We start from the raw sequence: 15,952 nt of genomic DNA, 5'->3' as shown, positions 1-15,952 counted from the left end.
ATGTTGAGAGGCCGAGGTAGAAGAAATATGGACTTTAATGAAGACTATTTCCCTTTGGTATAAGACAGCCAAACCAAAAATAGGCCAAGATTGAAAACCAGTCTACCCTCCTTGCAAGGTTTCTGTCCTGAATGCATCGGCCCACAGGCAGAATGTAGGATCTGCAGTGAGCTTTCACATCATGACCCCACAACACTGTTTAACCAAACTTCTTCTCAGATCTCTTGAGGAAGAAGAAAAACGAACCCTGTCCTAGTGCCTTTCAGGCCAGAGAGAGTAAAATCCCAACAGTTAAAAAAAAAAAAAAAAAAAGGTTTGGAAAAGTCAACGAGGTGATGTATAAATGTAATCGACTATCATAATTTGTGCTGAAAAGTAAGCAACAGAAACAAAATCAGGAAAATAAATCTACAGCCCTAAAATGCGTGTATGTTAAAAAAAAACAAAAAAACAAACAAACAAACAAACAAAAAAAAACAGTGCAGTTCCAGACCAACAAACGGCATTGGGGATTGTCTGATGCTTCAGTCTTAACACCTCCACAAAACCCACCCCGAGGTTAACTGCACACACTGGAGGCCAAGTCAGTCACACACACCCATCCCCAAAGAGGGAGACTGGATGGAGTTGCAGGAAGAAGGGCTATGCTTTGGCTGTAGACTATAACACACATGCAATCATGGAGGGGGGGCGCTTAAGAAATGTATAGACCCCTTGGAGGAAGGGGGGCAAGGCCAGGAGGCACTGAGCAAGGCAGCGGTCCAATCCGGCCCCTCCCCCTGCCACCAGGAGGGGGCGCTGGGGCAATTTCTGTCTCTCTCTTTTTGGTTTTTGGAGTCAGGGTCTCTCTACATAGTCCCGACTGTCCTGGAACTCACTCTGTAGACCAGGCTGGCCTCACAGAGATCCACCTGCCTCTGCCTCCTGAGTGCTGGGATTAAAGGCGTGCACCACCAAGCCCAGCTTGGGGCGATCTCTTAAGGACTGCAAGTCAAAAGGCAGAGGAGAGAGCTGCCCACTCCTGCCTGTTCTTCCCAAACACAGGAAGGGGTGCTGGGCATGACAAGGCTCTAGAAGCCCAGGTGGCAGCAGCCCCATCCATGAAGGGCCTGAGAACTCTTTGCACAGAGTCTCTGCAGACCTAGGAGATAGTCGAAGGCACAAAGTTGTAAGGGGATGCACAGGGAGCAGGATATGTTCAGAGGGATCTGGGGTACCCTGAAGACCAGGGGTAAACCAGAGGTATGATTATTTCCCTTCCCCCGAAGGGCAACTGCTCCACTGGGCCTATCAGCACAGGGCATTTTCCATTGTAAGAACCCACCCTTTGGGGGAAGGGCATCAGGTTGGCACAGACAAGGCCCAGGCAAGGGACCACTCTGTACATTAATACTTTGGTGAGGTTTGGGCAGAAGCAGAATGCTACCCCAGGTTCTGAACTAAAACCCCTCTCAGGTGAGCACCCAGTGTCCACACGGCTCCCAGTTCCCACCCAAGGCCAGACCCACAGAACAGAGGTCCCAAGAGTTACAGAACACAGTAGAAAGGGACGGAGGGCATCCAGGAAAGACTGAGGATCACGCTTTCCGATCCACGGGTTGCTGTAGACACAGTTCGCTGCCCGCAGAGATGATGGGCAAGTGATTGTCCATGTGATAGCTGATGAGGTGACTGACACTCTCAAAGCGGTGATCCTTCGTCCGAACCTGGGAAGGTGGAAATGAGAGGGCCAGTTCAAGTGAAGAGTTCAGGAAGACCTCAACCCTCGAGACTGGGGCGGATGGGGGGAGGGGGCGGTCAGCCATGATTATATAGACTCCTTTACAGAGAGGATATTCACACACAGGAGTGGATAGGCCAGTGAACTGGGAGAATGTGAAAGGAGACATGAGCCCAGAAACACGGAAGCTGATAAGCAGTGAAACTTCTGACTTGAAAGGACTGGTATGTCTCAATGGAGGATACACAGTACAGATGTAGGAAAGAGGCTGAGAAGAGAAAAGAAACCGAGGTTGTCAGGTAGTGAGGCAGGTCAGACTTTGAAAAAGGAGGGAAAAGGACAGAGTTGGAAGCTAAGGAACTAGAGAGACTCTTGACTCCTCTCGAAAGAGGAAATTTGGGGTCTCTACTCCATGACCATCTGACGATGGTGACGGGTCACTTCCTCACTTGGAAAAGGAGCACAGATCAGGTAAGCACTTCTGGGTCTGGGATTGGAGGACTGGTCAGAACTGTCAAGAACACAGCTCAGAGGCGGCCATGGTAGCACACGCGTTTAGTCCCAGCACTCAGGAGACAGAGGCAAGTGGATCTCTGTGAGTTCGAGGCCAGCCTGGTCTACAGAGTGAGTTCCAGAACAGCCACAGCTGTTACACAAGAGAAACTCTGTCTCGAAAAACCAAAAGAGAACACAGCTCGGACCGAGGGACAGGAAGGGAAGGAACCTCAGGCCACTGCAGGCAGATACCAATGACCCAGAGGAGCACAGGAGACCCGCAGAAAGCGGTAAGGAGAGGAAAAGGCCCTTCCTCCACTATCCCCTACGCATGCACACCTCTGGCACTCACCACGCCTTCGGGGTCCACCAGCAGCAGGTGTTTGGGCTGCCCACTCTGCAGACCAGTGAGCACGTACTGGCCAGGGGTGGTAGTGCTCTCTCGCACCAAGAAGTCACCATTGAGCTGGAGCAGCGCCTCGGCCTCCCGCCGGCTCAGCTTCCCGTGGAACCAGGACTCCCCTTGGAGCTGCTCGGCCATGGACATGGCCTGGGGAGGTGGAGGCACACGAAGGGCATCTTCAAAGGGCTCTAGGGGGTAGAGAGACGGCTAGGAGAGCTGGCCCAAGACACCCAAGACCCAGGCTCTGTGGGAAGTCAGGTAGTGAGAACAGACAGGCAGGAAAGGAGGAGGAACAGAGAAATGTGGGGCTACAAGAGACTCACTCACTCATGTCAAAGAGGTCTCGGGGTGCACTGCCATTAAGGGAAGGATTGGGAGGCCCGGCCCCACCCCCAGCTTGCCGGGCCTTGTCTAGATTCTGGATGTTGACATAGGAAGGGTCATCGAAGAGTTCTCTGCCTGGTAAGGAAAGACACAGAGTCCGTCAATCCCAGACCTGCCTTCTGTACCCATCTCTGTCCCATTCGGCAAACTGGTCCTACCTGGGCAAGGTGGGGGAGGCAGCATCTGTTTACGGACTTCAGGGTCTCCTGCAGCATGCTGCCCTATAGGCTGTAAGAAGGAAAATCAGGTGAGACCCAGGTCCTAGCCACCACCCCCACCCCAGACTGGTGGTCTCCATCCCAGAAGCTTACCAGTGTAGCTCCCAAGTGGCTGGACATCTGGGCAGTGGGCAGAGAGGGTCGAGCGGCCCCTTCTCGAAGCCTCATGTCTACCACCCCGCCGAGAGGGGGTTCCTTCCCTGGGAAGTCATTATAGTACTGATGGTCAGGTGGCTCTTCTTCCTCCTCATCCCAAGCTGAGCCATCAAAGCCAGCCATCCTGAGAAGGGAAGGATGGAGTGAGCAGGTGTAAACACGTGGTGGCCGAGAGACCCAGGAAGGGAAGAGAACAGTGACCACACACCAGGCATCTACTGTGGGTCGGATTAACTTGGGTTTAAACCAAAACCTCTCACTTTAGGCAGCCTCAGTATCTCCTAAGAGGGACAGAAGCGCTACTGAACACAGGGATGGATAGCCAGGATGGTCTAACGTACAAAGTCCCTGATGGTCATACTGTTTATCTCTGGGAACTTGAAAAAAGAAACATGGGGATCTCACATAAAAGAGATGCTCTGGAAATAACTCAGTAGCTAAAGTGTAAGGGTCAGAGTTCAGATCACCAGAACCCATGTACAAGCCAGGCCACCTGTATAAGAATGGGGGGCCACCTGTAACCCCAGGACTCTGGAGACAGAGACAGGCTCCAGAGCAAGCAGTTGCTGCTAACCGTATCTGGGAAGCTCCAGGCCAGGGAGAGATCCTGACCTTCAATAAACAAAGTGTGACCCAATAGAGGAAGACATATGATAACAACTTCAAACCTCTACATGCACACACATGCAGGCACATATTTGCACACACAACATATGCCCCAACACATACACACATGTAGAAACAAAGAAAATATCTTCTCAATCTGGATTTTTTTTGTTTTGTTTTGCTTTGTTTTCTTCAAGACAGGGTTTTTCTGTGTAGCTTTGCACCTTTCCTGGAACTCGCTTTGTAGACCAGGCTGGCCTCGAACTCACAGAGATCCACTTGCTTCTGCCTGCCGGTACTGGGATTAAAGACGCGTGCCACCAGCACCTGGCTAAAATCTAGATTGCTAATGACCTTCAGAAGCAGAGAAGCCCAGGGCAATGAATGGGGAAGTACGATGCTCCGGGGTTAAGAACACTGCTCATCTTTCAGAAGACCCAGGTTTGCTTCCCAGAACTCACATGGCAGCTCACAACCACCTTTAATTCCAGTTCCAGGGTATCCAATGGCCTCTTTTGGCTTCCACAGACACTGTATGCACTTATATACATGCAGTAAAATACACATATGCATAAAATAAAAATAAATCTTTAAGGGAAAAAAAAGTATATGAGAACACAGGGATAGGCTAGAAATGAGGAGCCTGAGCCAGAATCCATCCAGCTAAGAAAGGCAACCTAGTGGGAGGTGCTGGAATATAACCTCACCCTAGGCAAACCAAAGGAAGAAACTGTCCCTGCAGCAGGCATGGCCCTCAGCAGACCTTCCTGCTGAGCCACCGGAGACCTAACACAGTAGGAAGAGGGAGGCAGGGTCACATAGGTCATTACTTCTTCTGAACTCTTGGAGCTCAAGCATGGGAAGAGAAAACTACTCCCCAATCCCAGCCTGAGGCTCCCGAGCTGCATCCCACTCTTTACACAGCTCACCTGTCATGGGGGGTGACCAGCTTGGGTGGATTCCTGAGATATTGTTTGAAGCGCAACTCAAAGGCCTGACCGATAGTGCTGATGACATCCTGAGCAAGCCCTTCAGGACACTCCAGGATATGGCAGGCTAGGGACACAGAAGAAACTACAGTGAGCTCCGAGGTAAGGTGCTGGGAGGACACATGGGCGGGAGCCTCCCACCCCCCAATCCTCAGCAGCACAGCCCTATCGCGTGGAGCAGGGGAGTGATCCCACTTGCCTCTCAGAGAAGTGCCCCCCCCCCCAGGGTTGCTCACAGGCCTCACCTCTCTGATTTACAGGGTCTTTGGCAACATAGGCAACATACTCAGCTGTGTCCTAGAGGGGATGGATTCAGAAGAGACCAGTTAGCTGCATTTTAAAACTCCATCTTACTTGACCCGCTAAGACTCTGTCCTTTTCAGTATTTCCACAATCCTCTCTCTCTCTCTCTCCCTCTTTTGGGTTTTCAAAAAAGGATTTCTCTGGCTGTCCTGGACTTACAGGGTGCTGGGATTGCAGGCATGTGCCACCAGGCCCGTCCTCTAGCCAGTATCTTCCTTCCTAACCCCTAGCCTCTCAGTCCCCACCCCCATCTCTCCTCTGTTCCCCAACTCACCGGATCCCCACCAGACGCGAATGAGATAGATTGCATGTGATGGTTGGCAATGATCTGATGAGGGCAGGGGATGGAGAAGGGAATGGTAAGTGTCAGGCAGCCCAGAGCTCAGTGTCTCCTCAGCCCAGCTCAGAACCGTGGAGCCCCAGTCTCCTCTTGGCTTCCAATCCTACATTCTCCTAATTTCATTCTCTTTATGGGGGGCAGGGGTGCAGGGTCTCACTATATAGCCCTTGCTGGCTTTGAACTTTCCCTGCCTCTGCCTCCGGAGTGTTGGGATTAAAGGGGTCACTATACCCAACCCCTTAATTTCTTCCTTCTCTACTCTCCAGTTGCTCCTGAGGACTCCCCGCTTTTGGCCTCCAGATCCCCCCTGACCCTCCCATAAGCACCCCTGGTCCCTTTCAGCAGGCCCCCCCACCTGTTTGCAGTCTGCTGCCATGAGGTTAAGGCTGCTGGTGGACACAGTGAGCGTGATTGGCATTCCAGCGAACTTCAGGTTACTCCTCCCCAGGATGGAGCTGAGTGGGCGGCTACAGGGCTAGGAAAGGGTCCCAGAAGAGTCTCGGAATCCGAGCGCTCCCCACACCGGGAGACACTCCCGTCTTCTTCCCACGTGCCTGCCTCTGCCTTCTTCCCGCCCCCCACAACAACCAACCACACATACCTTCCTCCTCCTCGTTGCCCCTTTGGCACCAGGCACAGCCTCACACACCAAACTGATGGCCTCCCTGGAGGAACAGGGGTACTCAGACCCACCACTGGCCTCCCACCGCCTGGGGCTGCCACAGAGCTGGGGGAGGGGAAGACCAGGCCAGACTCCCAGAGCACTCCAGGCTCTTTGTCGTGGTGGATTGAATTAAGGGCCTTTAATATTTGATGACACCGAGGGGCCGCTTCCTGGCTGATTGGGTTAGGGCCTCAGTGGCTGGAGCCCCACCTCTTCCCAGTTACCAAATGTTCCATTCCCTTCCCAAAAACAACAGCAACCTCGACCCCACCTCTTCTAATCCTTCTTCCCATAATCGCCAAGGCTGGATGGGAAAGGTGGTGCTCCAGACCAGAGCTGGCTCTTTCCAGTCAGACACATTTCTGTAACTTTCTCTAAATTCTCTTGGCCACCCACCCGATGAGAAGTCACCATCAGCACCACCACCAGACGACCAACCTCCCTCCTCCCCGTTACTGAGACTTCTGTGACTTCACTAATCCTAGGACTCCAACGATATACCTGCCTCTCCACTCACCTGGTGACCTGAGTCCGGGTATTGAAGTCAAGGGCTCGCATTGACTGCAGGACCTCCACACAACCCATGTACTGTGGAGGAAGGAGGCCAGAATGATCAGCGGCCCCTCCCCCTCCCCACACTCCCCGCCCTTTGCAGAAGGTTCTAGGACTTTGTCCTATGGAGTCCCTAAGGGGAGTAAAGGTGAAGTGGCCTTCCCATTGCCTGGGGATACCCCCCCCATAAGTGAAGAAGGGCCACCGAGGAGGGCCTTCATGCACTGTGGAGAGAAAGCCTGTGAGAGGAGTAGCAGGCATCGGGTGGGACGCAGTAACACCTGGACAAGGGAGGAGTCTGGAGGGAAGAATCAGGAGTCATTTTTCATTCAACACTTCAACGCCTCTGATGTGCCTGGGCATCTGATGTGCCTGGGCACCGTGTTAGCTGGGGGTAGGGATCAAAGGAGGAAAGGGGCCCTGGGCAGAAGATTCCCAGGCTAGAACAGAAGGCCACGGAACTGGAGAAGGGATGGGGCAGGTTTAAGAGCTAGGGGACTAACCCAGATAGAAGATGTTGGGGGAAGAGCAGAAGTCCCAGCAAAGCTGGGGTGAGCAGAGGAACTGGATGGGGTGTGGGAGGGTGCAAAGGAGGATGTTCACTCACCCGAACCAAGTAGGAAACCCCAGGTCCCATGACTTTCTCGTTGGGATGCAGCCAGCCTCGCGTGGGCTTATTGACAAAGCTCCCGTGTCTGGTCCACTCCTCGCCCCCCAGCTGGCCCCCTTCGACCCGAGTCCTGCGCCCGCCGCCGCCGCCTCCACTCAGCTTGTTCATGTCCTGGAGGAGGGGCAGAAGGCCTGTGTCCCGGAGGGCTGCCCCTGCGTTCCCCGCCCCATCTTCAGCAGCCTTTCCTGGCTCCCCCTTAGGCCCCAGGCGCCCCCCAGCAGGATTGGCCAGCTTCAGGTTGCTCATCCGGGGAAAGAAGGAACACAGGGTAGTCGGACTATCGTCCCCCGGCAGGGGAGGCAGAATGGGTCCCAGGGACGAGGCTGACGGGGAAGGCAGCTCTTCTGTGGGGGTAGACCCTGAAGCCCCCTCCTCCAGCGATGACAGAGACTCATTTCGAAGTGGGTTGTACTTCGGCTTCGGGGGTAGAAGATCCATGGCTGGGGTGAGAAGGGGGACCTCTGCCTGGCCCGGCCCGGCCCGGCCCCCCTGCCAAATTCAGGCAAGGGGGCCAGGCAGGGGGCATCCCCAGGCCGTGAGCCTGGTTTGACCTCTGCAGCCTGGTGATAACAGAGGACCTAGGGAGGCGAAGGACAAGTGGCCTCTGCTCTCCCACGTCAGACCTAGACAGTTTCAGGCCACATCCTTGCCCAGCCCAGCGAGGAAGCCTCTTCTGGCTGAGGAGTACAGGCTGGACCCAGAGCTGACTGGCCCCTCCCCAGGGGCGGGGAACTAAGAAGAGAGACCAATCCCAAGGACAACGCTGACTCACAGGCTCAGAGGGACTGAGACTCGTCCCCGCACGATTTGTGCTAGCCAGGCTACTCTCCCTTGCCCAATTCTAACCACTGGTAGTCTGTCTGGGGAGGAGAAAGGTGCCAGGTAGGAAAGAAAAATGGAAGAATAAGAAAAAGAGGGGGAAGAAAGGAAAGGAAGGAGTTAAGAGGAACTCGGGATCAATCCTAGCCCACATGGGGAAGCCGGAGCGAGCAGGAAGCCAGGGAAGGCCAGGAGAGGGATAAAGGAGGAAACGAGCTGCTGAGGGTGGAAAGGGAGGTGGGGGTGTCCCAGAGTTTAGCATTTCCCTTACAGTCCAGACCATCCATCCCCCACCCCCCACCACACAGTGAGAGAGGTGGCAGCCCCAGGGAACCTGGGCCATTAGCATCCTTAGCCACAACAGCTGTGGACCAGAGCAGGCAACCAGGAAGGGAAAGCAGTCCCAGTGGGTGGAGATCGAGCCCAGAGGGAACTAGGAGGAATAAAGGCCAGTTGGGGTGGCGCGTCTGGGAGCTACCAGGCAAGAGCTAGAACAAGCCTGTTCTTTACACACGTCACCTACCAAAGACCAACGGACTTCGTGGAGCCCCTTTCCCACGGTCCTAGCGAGGAAAGCCAGAGGATACAGAGCAATCAGGGTACCTTCGGACCTACAGGCATACCTGTCTCCGGGGAGGCTGCAAGCCCCACACGACAGGGTCCCTCACACTAGTTCGGGGGGGTTGGCCTTGAGGCAGGACAACGGGAACACAGAACGGGCGCCTACCAGCCACAAAGGGCTAACAGGGCCATAAACAATCTGTGTTAATGGACAGGAAGGAGAAAGGGATACCAGGCGTTGGGATCTGGCCATAAGTGCATAACACCACCAAACCCATATTCCTTTGCCCACAGTTTCCTGCCACAGCGCTGCTAAAGGCCATCAGGAAGTTAAAGTGACCAATCAGCATTGCTCCAGAATAGACTATCACTTATTTCCTTAAGAAAAAAAAAAAGTGATCAAATACAAAGGGTAGAAGATACTTCCTTAAAGGCTCCCCTCCAAACTACTCTTAAGTTTACTTTGGAGAATTAAAAACTGTACGATTGTGGTTAACAACACCAGCACTTAAAATGGGTCGAATATCATGCTTTACTCTCTCAAACCCCATCCCAGGAAAGCTGTTACTTAACACCACACCTCTTCCTGAAAATAAATACTGTCAGCTCTTAGAGGAGGAAATTCTGCCACAGCCATACACTTCCAATCACACAAACACACACTAGGATGTCCTTGTCTTGTCTTTCTCTGGGAGCGTTCATATCCAGAGGCAAGGAACGACCCGCAGTGTGCACATTTGGAAGAAAGGGAAGCATGAGCCTTTAAACATGCTTAAAGAGATGGCAGATTGCCTACCGGACCAAAGCTAGGTAGTAGCGGCTAGGGAGAGCCCTCAGCCCAGCAGGGAGGAAGCTGGAGCGGCAGGAAATAGCAGGAAATGGCGAAAGCCTCAGGAATGTTTCCAGCAGGGAAGGTTGGGCAAGTGAGGTCAGGATGCATGCCAAACAGGAGTTATCTGGTTAGGGGGAGGGGTCCTTTAAAAACAACGGAAAGGACAAGAAACCCTACTCCTGACTCCAAAACAGTTTTTCTTCTGATGGCAGGAAAACTTTCCCTCCTGTTAAGGTTCACACAAATCCACACTTAGTCCAATCCAGCCATAGGAAGGTGCACCTATGGCTGACTCGGGAATAGGGTCTGCCACGGGAAGGAGTCTCTAAGCCACGCTCTCGTCCATTCGGCCATAAACGAAACCCAGCCCCTTCCACTTACTTCACAGTCAGAGAAGGTTACGGGGGAAACGACACTGCTAATAATCTCACTCCTTACAAACCACAAATTTCCACCTCCCACCTGATGGAGGGAGAAGCTCGGGAAAAACTGAGCCCAAGGCTTTTAAAGAGAGGAGAGGGATACAGAAGCAAGGGAAGCGTCCGGGACGTAAAAGACCAGGGCTTGGAGGCATGGACCCAAGCTCAACAGGGAGACGTCTCCTGAGGGGGGGGACCTGGTCCCTGACCAGGAGTCGGCCCCATTCCCGGGACCAGACGTGGACAGTGGAAGGGGCGGGGCCCGAGGGGGCGGGCCCCCGAGAGGCGTCACTTCTACCCAGCCGAACGGTCCCTTCCAAAGCAAGGCTTTGCCCCTTTTGGAAGCCAGGCTTTAGACAGACCCGGTTTAGCCGAGGCTCCCGAGAAGGCAGACGCAGAGCTGAAAAACTCTGATCTTGGGGAGCTAGGGAAGCCTGTCCGGGGGTGGGATTTCCAGGGGAGTGGGACCACAGGGTGTGGTCGCGACGGCGAGAGACAAGCAAGGGGTTCGGGGAGCCCCTTGAAGTTGGGAGGTGGGACTTCCGGGGAGGGGGTCTCGGGGGCGGGACTCACACCGCGAGACCGGAAGTAGGGTCCTGGGAGAGGGGTTCCGGGGTGGAGGAGGAGGAGGAGTGGGGTCGCTAACAGAGAGAAAGTCTGCACTCACCAGGGTCGCATGGAGTCTCCGCACCGGACCGCGGGGCCGATCTGGTTCCGGATCACGTAGCTGTCGGCTTAAGTCACCGCCCCAACTTTCTCCCCCGGGCCTCGGCCTCCCCAGACAAACTTTATTGCACTCACTTCCGGCCTCACTAACCCCTGACCCCCTACCTCGCCGTCCCTCCTCCGCCCGGCCGCTCTGCAAAGCGGGCCAATGGCCGCGTGAGCAGGCGCTCGGGGCTCAGCGGGAGCCAATGAGAGCCCCGGTGTGGACCCAGCTCGCGCTTCGGAAACCTGAGCTCGGCCCTCCGCTTACGGCTCGCGGAGACGCCAGTGCGAGCCAATCGGGGACTCCGGAGTGGGGCTGTCCCGCCTCCGGCCGGAGAGGCCAATGGGAAGTGCAGGCGGTGTGTTTGAAAGCGGGGCCAAAGAGGGTGGGGAGCGCGTGCTGCCGGGAGTTGTCTGCAGGCCAGCGGCGCGGGGCCGGGCGCCCGCGGGCACAGCCGTCATGTCGCACAAACAGATCTACTATTCGGACAAGTACGACGACGAGGAGTTCGAGTACCGGTGAGTGCCGGCGCGGGGCCCGCGGCCGGGTTGTGCGCCTTGACACCGGAGGGCACGGGAGGAGTCGGTGACCTAGGCCGGGGGCGGCGGGAGGAGGGGGGGGGAGGGTGGCAGCGCAGAGCCGGCGCGTGCGCAAGAGGAGCGGGCGGGCGGGTGGGCGGGTGGGGGAATTGGTGCGGTAGCCAAGCGCATGCGCGAAAGGTAAACGCAGGCCTTAAAACAATGAAAGGGGAATTTGGAGTTGGCCGGGTGTTACATAGAAGCGTGTTGGAATTTGCCTTTGGGAATTTTCACATCACTCGCACCGCTTGGTGGGTGCCTAATAGGAACTGCTCGCTTTACTGAAATTCCAAAGTCTGCCGGGAGAGAGGACGTAGCCAAGGCGCAGCTGAAAGTTTTGTGCTCGCAATGAAAGGACAGTTCCGTAAGAGCGTCACTGTCGGTTATTAGTGTATGAAAAAAGAGCAGGAGCGTGGTTGTCGGCCTTGTTTTAGGGAGCGGGTTTGCAGGACTCGAAGTGGCATGAAGACTGTGGACGTAGGTAGATACCCTTCAAATACTTGAGCCTTTATGGCGTGCATACAGGTTTCAGGTGTTAAGGTGCAAGATAGGCCGTTACGGTAGTTCACACCTTTAATCTCGGCATTCTGGAAGCCGAGGCTGCAGGGCTGTCACAAGTTCCAGCCAGCCTGGACATTAGAATGGAATCCTGTCTCGAGACAACAAAGTGTCAAGTAGTGCGTGGTCAGTGCTATGACGGAACTAAAAATCCATGGAATCAGCTGACTTCAGAAAGACTATGACTCCTGCTCAGTACAAGTACAAGAATATGACTCCTGCTCAGTACAAGTGTGAGGAGAGCATGCGGTGGAGGAGGAAGGTTGGGGAAATTTTGCTTAGAGGCGCCTCCTGAGCTGAGACCCTTAGAACACAGGGAAGAGAAACAACTTGTGAGGTAGTTATAGAGCCTAAAATGCTGGCTGGCTGCCAAGAATTGTAAAGACATCCTTGCACTAAGTGTGCAAGCATTTGGATGTGATAGTGCCGAGGCTGTGAATTTACACTGAAAGAGAGAGGAGACCGGGTTCTACAGAGGTTGATATTACACTGGTCTGCATTGCTTGTGATACTTAAAGCGACTTGATAATTTGTATCATCGCTCCTTTATGGAGAACATAAAATGATTATTAGCTTTCCTGTACTCTTGTTCTACATCAGGCACCCTGGAGAACTGGTGTGTATTGACAAACATACAACAATCTTTTTTGGCAAGAAAAACCCAACACCATTTTACTGACATCACCTGGGTCTCAGAAACTAAGCAGGTCAGGCTGGCGTGTTACTTGATGGGATCAACAGCCACTTCCTTGGTGGATCCAGTCAACTTTTGTATTGGCCGTTTCCCAGATCTATAAATAAAACATTATACTACATTTTCATGGCTGGGCAACCAGTAGTTTCATCCCCAAGAAGATGTAACTTTCAGCTTAGCGGTGGCATTTTTGTTTAAAGGAAGGTTTTTTTGTTTTGTTTTGTTTTTGTTTTTGGTCCTGTGCATTGAAGTCACAATTTTGTGCCTGGGACTTGTTAGAATGTAAATTCTTCTTTGATATTTGGACTAGAATTATGGGGGTGGAGGGCTGTTCTTGTTATCCCTACAAGGGGAGCATTTAGTACGTTTTCATTGAGCTTGATAAACTCTACCTGAGGTAGTCTGAGTCAAATCAGATAACTTTTTTACCATTGACCTTTGGTTAGGGAAGGATGGGATTTCCCAAGTATCATAGCACGTTCATACCCTACTCCATAATAGACCTTTTCTCTCCATTAAGTAACTTCTTCCTTAACTGGTCTAGAGTGGGTAAAATGGGTAATCAGCTAAAGGACTGTAAGGCCTGTGAAATCAGAGAAAATACAAATATCATCAGTGTGTGACGTCCAGGTATTCAAACTGTTTATTAACTTGTGTCTTTGATATTCTCTTATAAAAATTTACAAATCCCAGGTTTCTAGCTTCCTCTATCACACAATAATCCACAGTGAGACTATACAAATTCCCTGATATCAGGAACCAGTCCCTGTTTTAGCTTTCTTTCTTTTGGTTTGCTTTGGTTTTTGTTGTTGTTTGTTGCTGGTTTTGTTTTTTGGCTGTTCCCCTGAGATGGGTTTCTCTGTGTAGCCTGGAACTCAAGAGACCTGCCTGCCTTTCCCTCCCAAGTGCTGGGATTAAAGGTGTGCACCGCCATGCCCAGCTACATGCTTGTTTTCAAAGATTATCTATAGCCCAGAATAGCCTCAAAGAATAGCCTGTAATCCTCGGGCCATATCCCTGTGAGTGTCAGAATTACAGGTGTGAGCTACCTCTTTGTATATAAGTCAGTGTCTAACGCTGTACTTACGGCTAACACAGACCCTTCACATCCCCATGTTTCTGTTACAGGCATGTCATGTTGCCCAAGGACATAGCCAAGCTGGTCCCTAAAACCCATTTGATGTCGGAATCTGAATGGAGAAATCTTGGCGTTCAGCAGAGTCAGGGATGGGTCCATTATATGATCCATGAACCAGGTCAGTGCCATGTAAAGAAGCTTCATTCTGGCTGAAGGAAGCTTACAGACCAAGGCAGTAGATGGGGGAGGGCATCATTACAGATTCCTTCCCTCGGTGACTGCAGAGAAACAAGAGTGGCAAAAATGGGAGTAAAAACATCCAGGAAGACCAGGGGTGAGCTTACTGCGAAAAACAACAAAAAACCCGTAATCTTTAATTGAGCTGGAGGGTACCCTTTTCAAGACCACATATACCCTGATTATGGCCTCTGCAAATAACTGGATATGTTCCAGACAAGCACAGGCAATTTTGTTTCTTGTTAAGACACCAGACACCCAGCTGCCAGGCAAAAACTAATAAAGGACACCCCAGGACTGTACACACAACAGAAAAACAATTCTGTAAATGGCAGAAAGGGCAGACTTCAGGGACTGCTTCTAAGCTGTCTGCTTGCTTCTTAATTTGTTATGAAGCTTGAGTGGGTGTGGCTGGGGGACACTGGTGGAATACACTGTAGACTGTGCTTTGAATGGTGTTAGTACCCTTCTTAGATTTCACTGATTCTTTCAGAACCTCACATCTTACTGTTCCGGCGGCCATTACCCAAGAAGCCAAAGAAATGAAGCTGGCGAACCACCTTTCAGCCTCAAGCTTTACTCAGCTGTCCTTACTTCCTACCATCTTGCTGATAGCGTGATTATGTTGCTTTCTTATTTCTCACTTTGATATTTAAAGGATGTTCAATACACTGTTTGAATGTGCTGGTACCTGCTTTGCTTCTTGAACGGAGCCACCAATGCCACAGCTCTGTCAGATGAGTGTGATCTCAAAGCCCGACTGTGCTCTGTATCCAGCAGGCCATCTTCGCCATCTCCCGAAAGCATGTGAAAATCAGATCATGGCTCTTACAGGGATGGTGTGAATTTGCTGTTGTGGTTTTTACTGTTGGGTATTGTATTTATGGTGACTTATTGGTTTATGTTTCAATGTATTGGAAACTTTCCATTTTATCTGACAAATCTCTTCCATGTTACAAACCTTGATTAAAGGAAGTTTTTATAATCTAAAGCTGTGGTTACAAGATCGTCCTGTCTGTCATTGTGTGCCCTCTCCCCTATTCCCTCTGGGCCATTCGCCATCCTGCAAACAGGGTGATGATATGGAATCATTCTGATGCTATGCCTTTCAGCTGGATGGCGGGAACTTGGTTCTTTGCAATAATGAGATTTAGTTGGGTATTGTAATAACTACTTATAATCTATTTTATAATCTATTGGACTGTAAAAATATTTCTTGAGGGACTGGAGAGATGGCTCAGTGGTTAAGAGCACTGGCTGCTCTTCCAAAGGACCCAGGGTCAATTCCCAGCAACCACATGACAGTTCACAACTGTCTGTAATTCCAGTTCCTGGGGATCTGGCACGCACCCCCAAGGTACATTAAAAAAATAATAATCTTTAAAAAAAATTGCTGAAATTGCCAGGCAGTGGTGGCACACGACTTTAATCCCAGCACTTGGGAGGCAGAGGCAGGCAGATCTCTGAGTTCGAGGCCAGCCTGGTCTACAGAGCAAGTTCCAAGACAGTTTCCAAAGAAGATGCTAAATGTATTTCACTCTGATTACTAGCCTGAGATAATGGTTGTATCAGGACAACCTTGTCTCATCAAAGCAAACGAACTGTTTCCTACAGTCAAAAGTTGTCATTTACATATTTCCAGCATTTGAAAAGCATGCAAAGATGGGGTGGGGTGGGGTGTTAGAACTATCTGGACAGTTTCAAGTACTGATACCCAATAGGAATTCTTTGGAGTGGCTGAAGACGTGGCTCAGCAGTTAGGGGCACTCACTGCTCTTTTAAAAGACCTTAGTTCAATTCCCAACACCCACATTGGGGTGCTCGAAACTTCTTGTAACTCCAGTTCCAGGAGATTGAACACTCTCTTGTGATCTCTACAAAGACCAAACACACCTGGCATATACTCTCAGGCATGAGTTTAAAAAAACAAAACAAAACAATTTTAACAAAAATTCTGGAGTATAGAC

General features: G+C 51.8%; 2 protein-coding genes across 7 annotated transcripts; one reads left to right on the top strand and one right to left on the bottom strand.

Moving 5' to 3' along the window:
- Window positions 1-17: 17 nt before the first annotated feature.
- Shc1 (SHC adaptor protein 1) lies at window positions 18-11,096 on the bottom strand. Of its 6 annotated transcripts, none has more exons than XM_006976317.4 (13): window positions 10,799-11,096; window positions 7,438-7,611; window positions 6,796-6,866; window positions 6,216-6,279; window positions 5,970-6,089; window positions 5,549-5,602; window positions 5,217-5,268; window positions 4,912-5,038; window positions 3,314-3,500; window positions 3,161-3,230; window positions 2,946-3,077; window positions 2,568-2,806; window positions 18-1,706 (listed from the first exon to the last, which is right to left on the bottom strand). In XM_006976317.4, the coding sequence occupies exons 2-13, from the start codon at window positions 7,606-7,608 to the stop codon at window positions 1,578-1,580; spliced, it is 1,416 nt and encodes a 471-aa protein (XP_006976379.1). In that variant the 5' UTR covers window positions 7,609-7,611; window positions 10,799-11,096; the 3' UTR covers window positions 18-1,577. The 6 variants fall into 6 exon arrangements, with proteins under 6 accessions (XP_006976379.1, XP_042135325.1, XP_076430575.1 ...); XM_042279391.2 differs by lacking the exon at window positions 10,799-11,096 and adding an exon at window positions 10,094-10,449; XM_076574460.1 differs by lacking the exon at window positions 10,799-11,096 and adding an exon at window positions 9,677-10,067.
- A 128-nt stretch (window positions 11,097-11,224) lies between these two features.
- Window positions 11,225-14,976, top strand: Cks1b (CDC28 protein kinase regulatory subunit 1B). Its single transcript, XM_006976318.4, has 3 exons — window positions 11,225-11,358; window positions 13,799-13,926; window positions 14,479-14,976. The coding sequence occupies exons 1-3, from the start codon at window positions 11,300-11,302 to the stop codon at window positions 14,529-14,531; spliced, it is 240 nt and encodes a 79-aa protein (XP_006976380.3). The 5' UTR covers window positions 11,225-11,299; the 3' UTR covers window positions 14,532-14,976.
- Window positions 14,977-15,952: the final 976 nt, after the last annotated feature.

This window comes from Peromyscus maniculatus, chromosome 6 (genome assembly GCF_049852395.1).
Source record: "Peromyscus maniculatus bairdii isolate BWxNUB_F1_BW_parent chromosome 6, HU_Pman_BW_mat_3.1, whole genome shotgun sequence".
Lineage (NCBI taxonomy): Eukaryota > Metazoa > Chordata > Mammalia > Rodentia > Cricetidae > Peromyscus > Peromyscus maniculatus.
Note: the sequence above shows the minus strand (reverse complement) of the source record. Positions and strands in the feature narration are given on the sequence as shown.

Coding starts and splice junctions, on each gene's coding strand:
- Shc1 (XM_006976316.4), bottom strand. CDS start 7,938: ATGGATCTTCTACCCCCGAAGCCGAAGTACAACCCACTTCGAAATGAG. Junction 5,269..5,548: donor TCGCGTCTGGTGGGGATCCG/GTGAGTTGGGGA, acceptor CATCCCCTCTAG/GACACAGCTGAGTATGTTGC. Junction 3,231..3,313: donor GCCACTTGGGAGCTACACTG/GTAAGCTTCTGG, acceptor TCCTTCTTACAG/CCTATAGGGCAGCATGCTGC.
- Cks1b (XM_006976318.4), top strand. CDS start 11,300: ATGTCGCACAAACAGATCTACTATTCGGACAAGTACGACGACGAGGAG. Junction 11,359..13,798: donor GACGAGGAGTTCGAGTACCG/GTGAGTGCCGGC, acceptor TTTCTGTTACAG/GCATGTCATGTTGCCCAAGG. Junction 13,927..14,478: donor TTATATGATCCATGAACCAG/GTCAGTGCCATG, acceptor TGATTCTTTCAG/AACCTCACATCTTACTGTTC.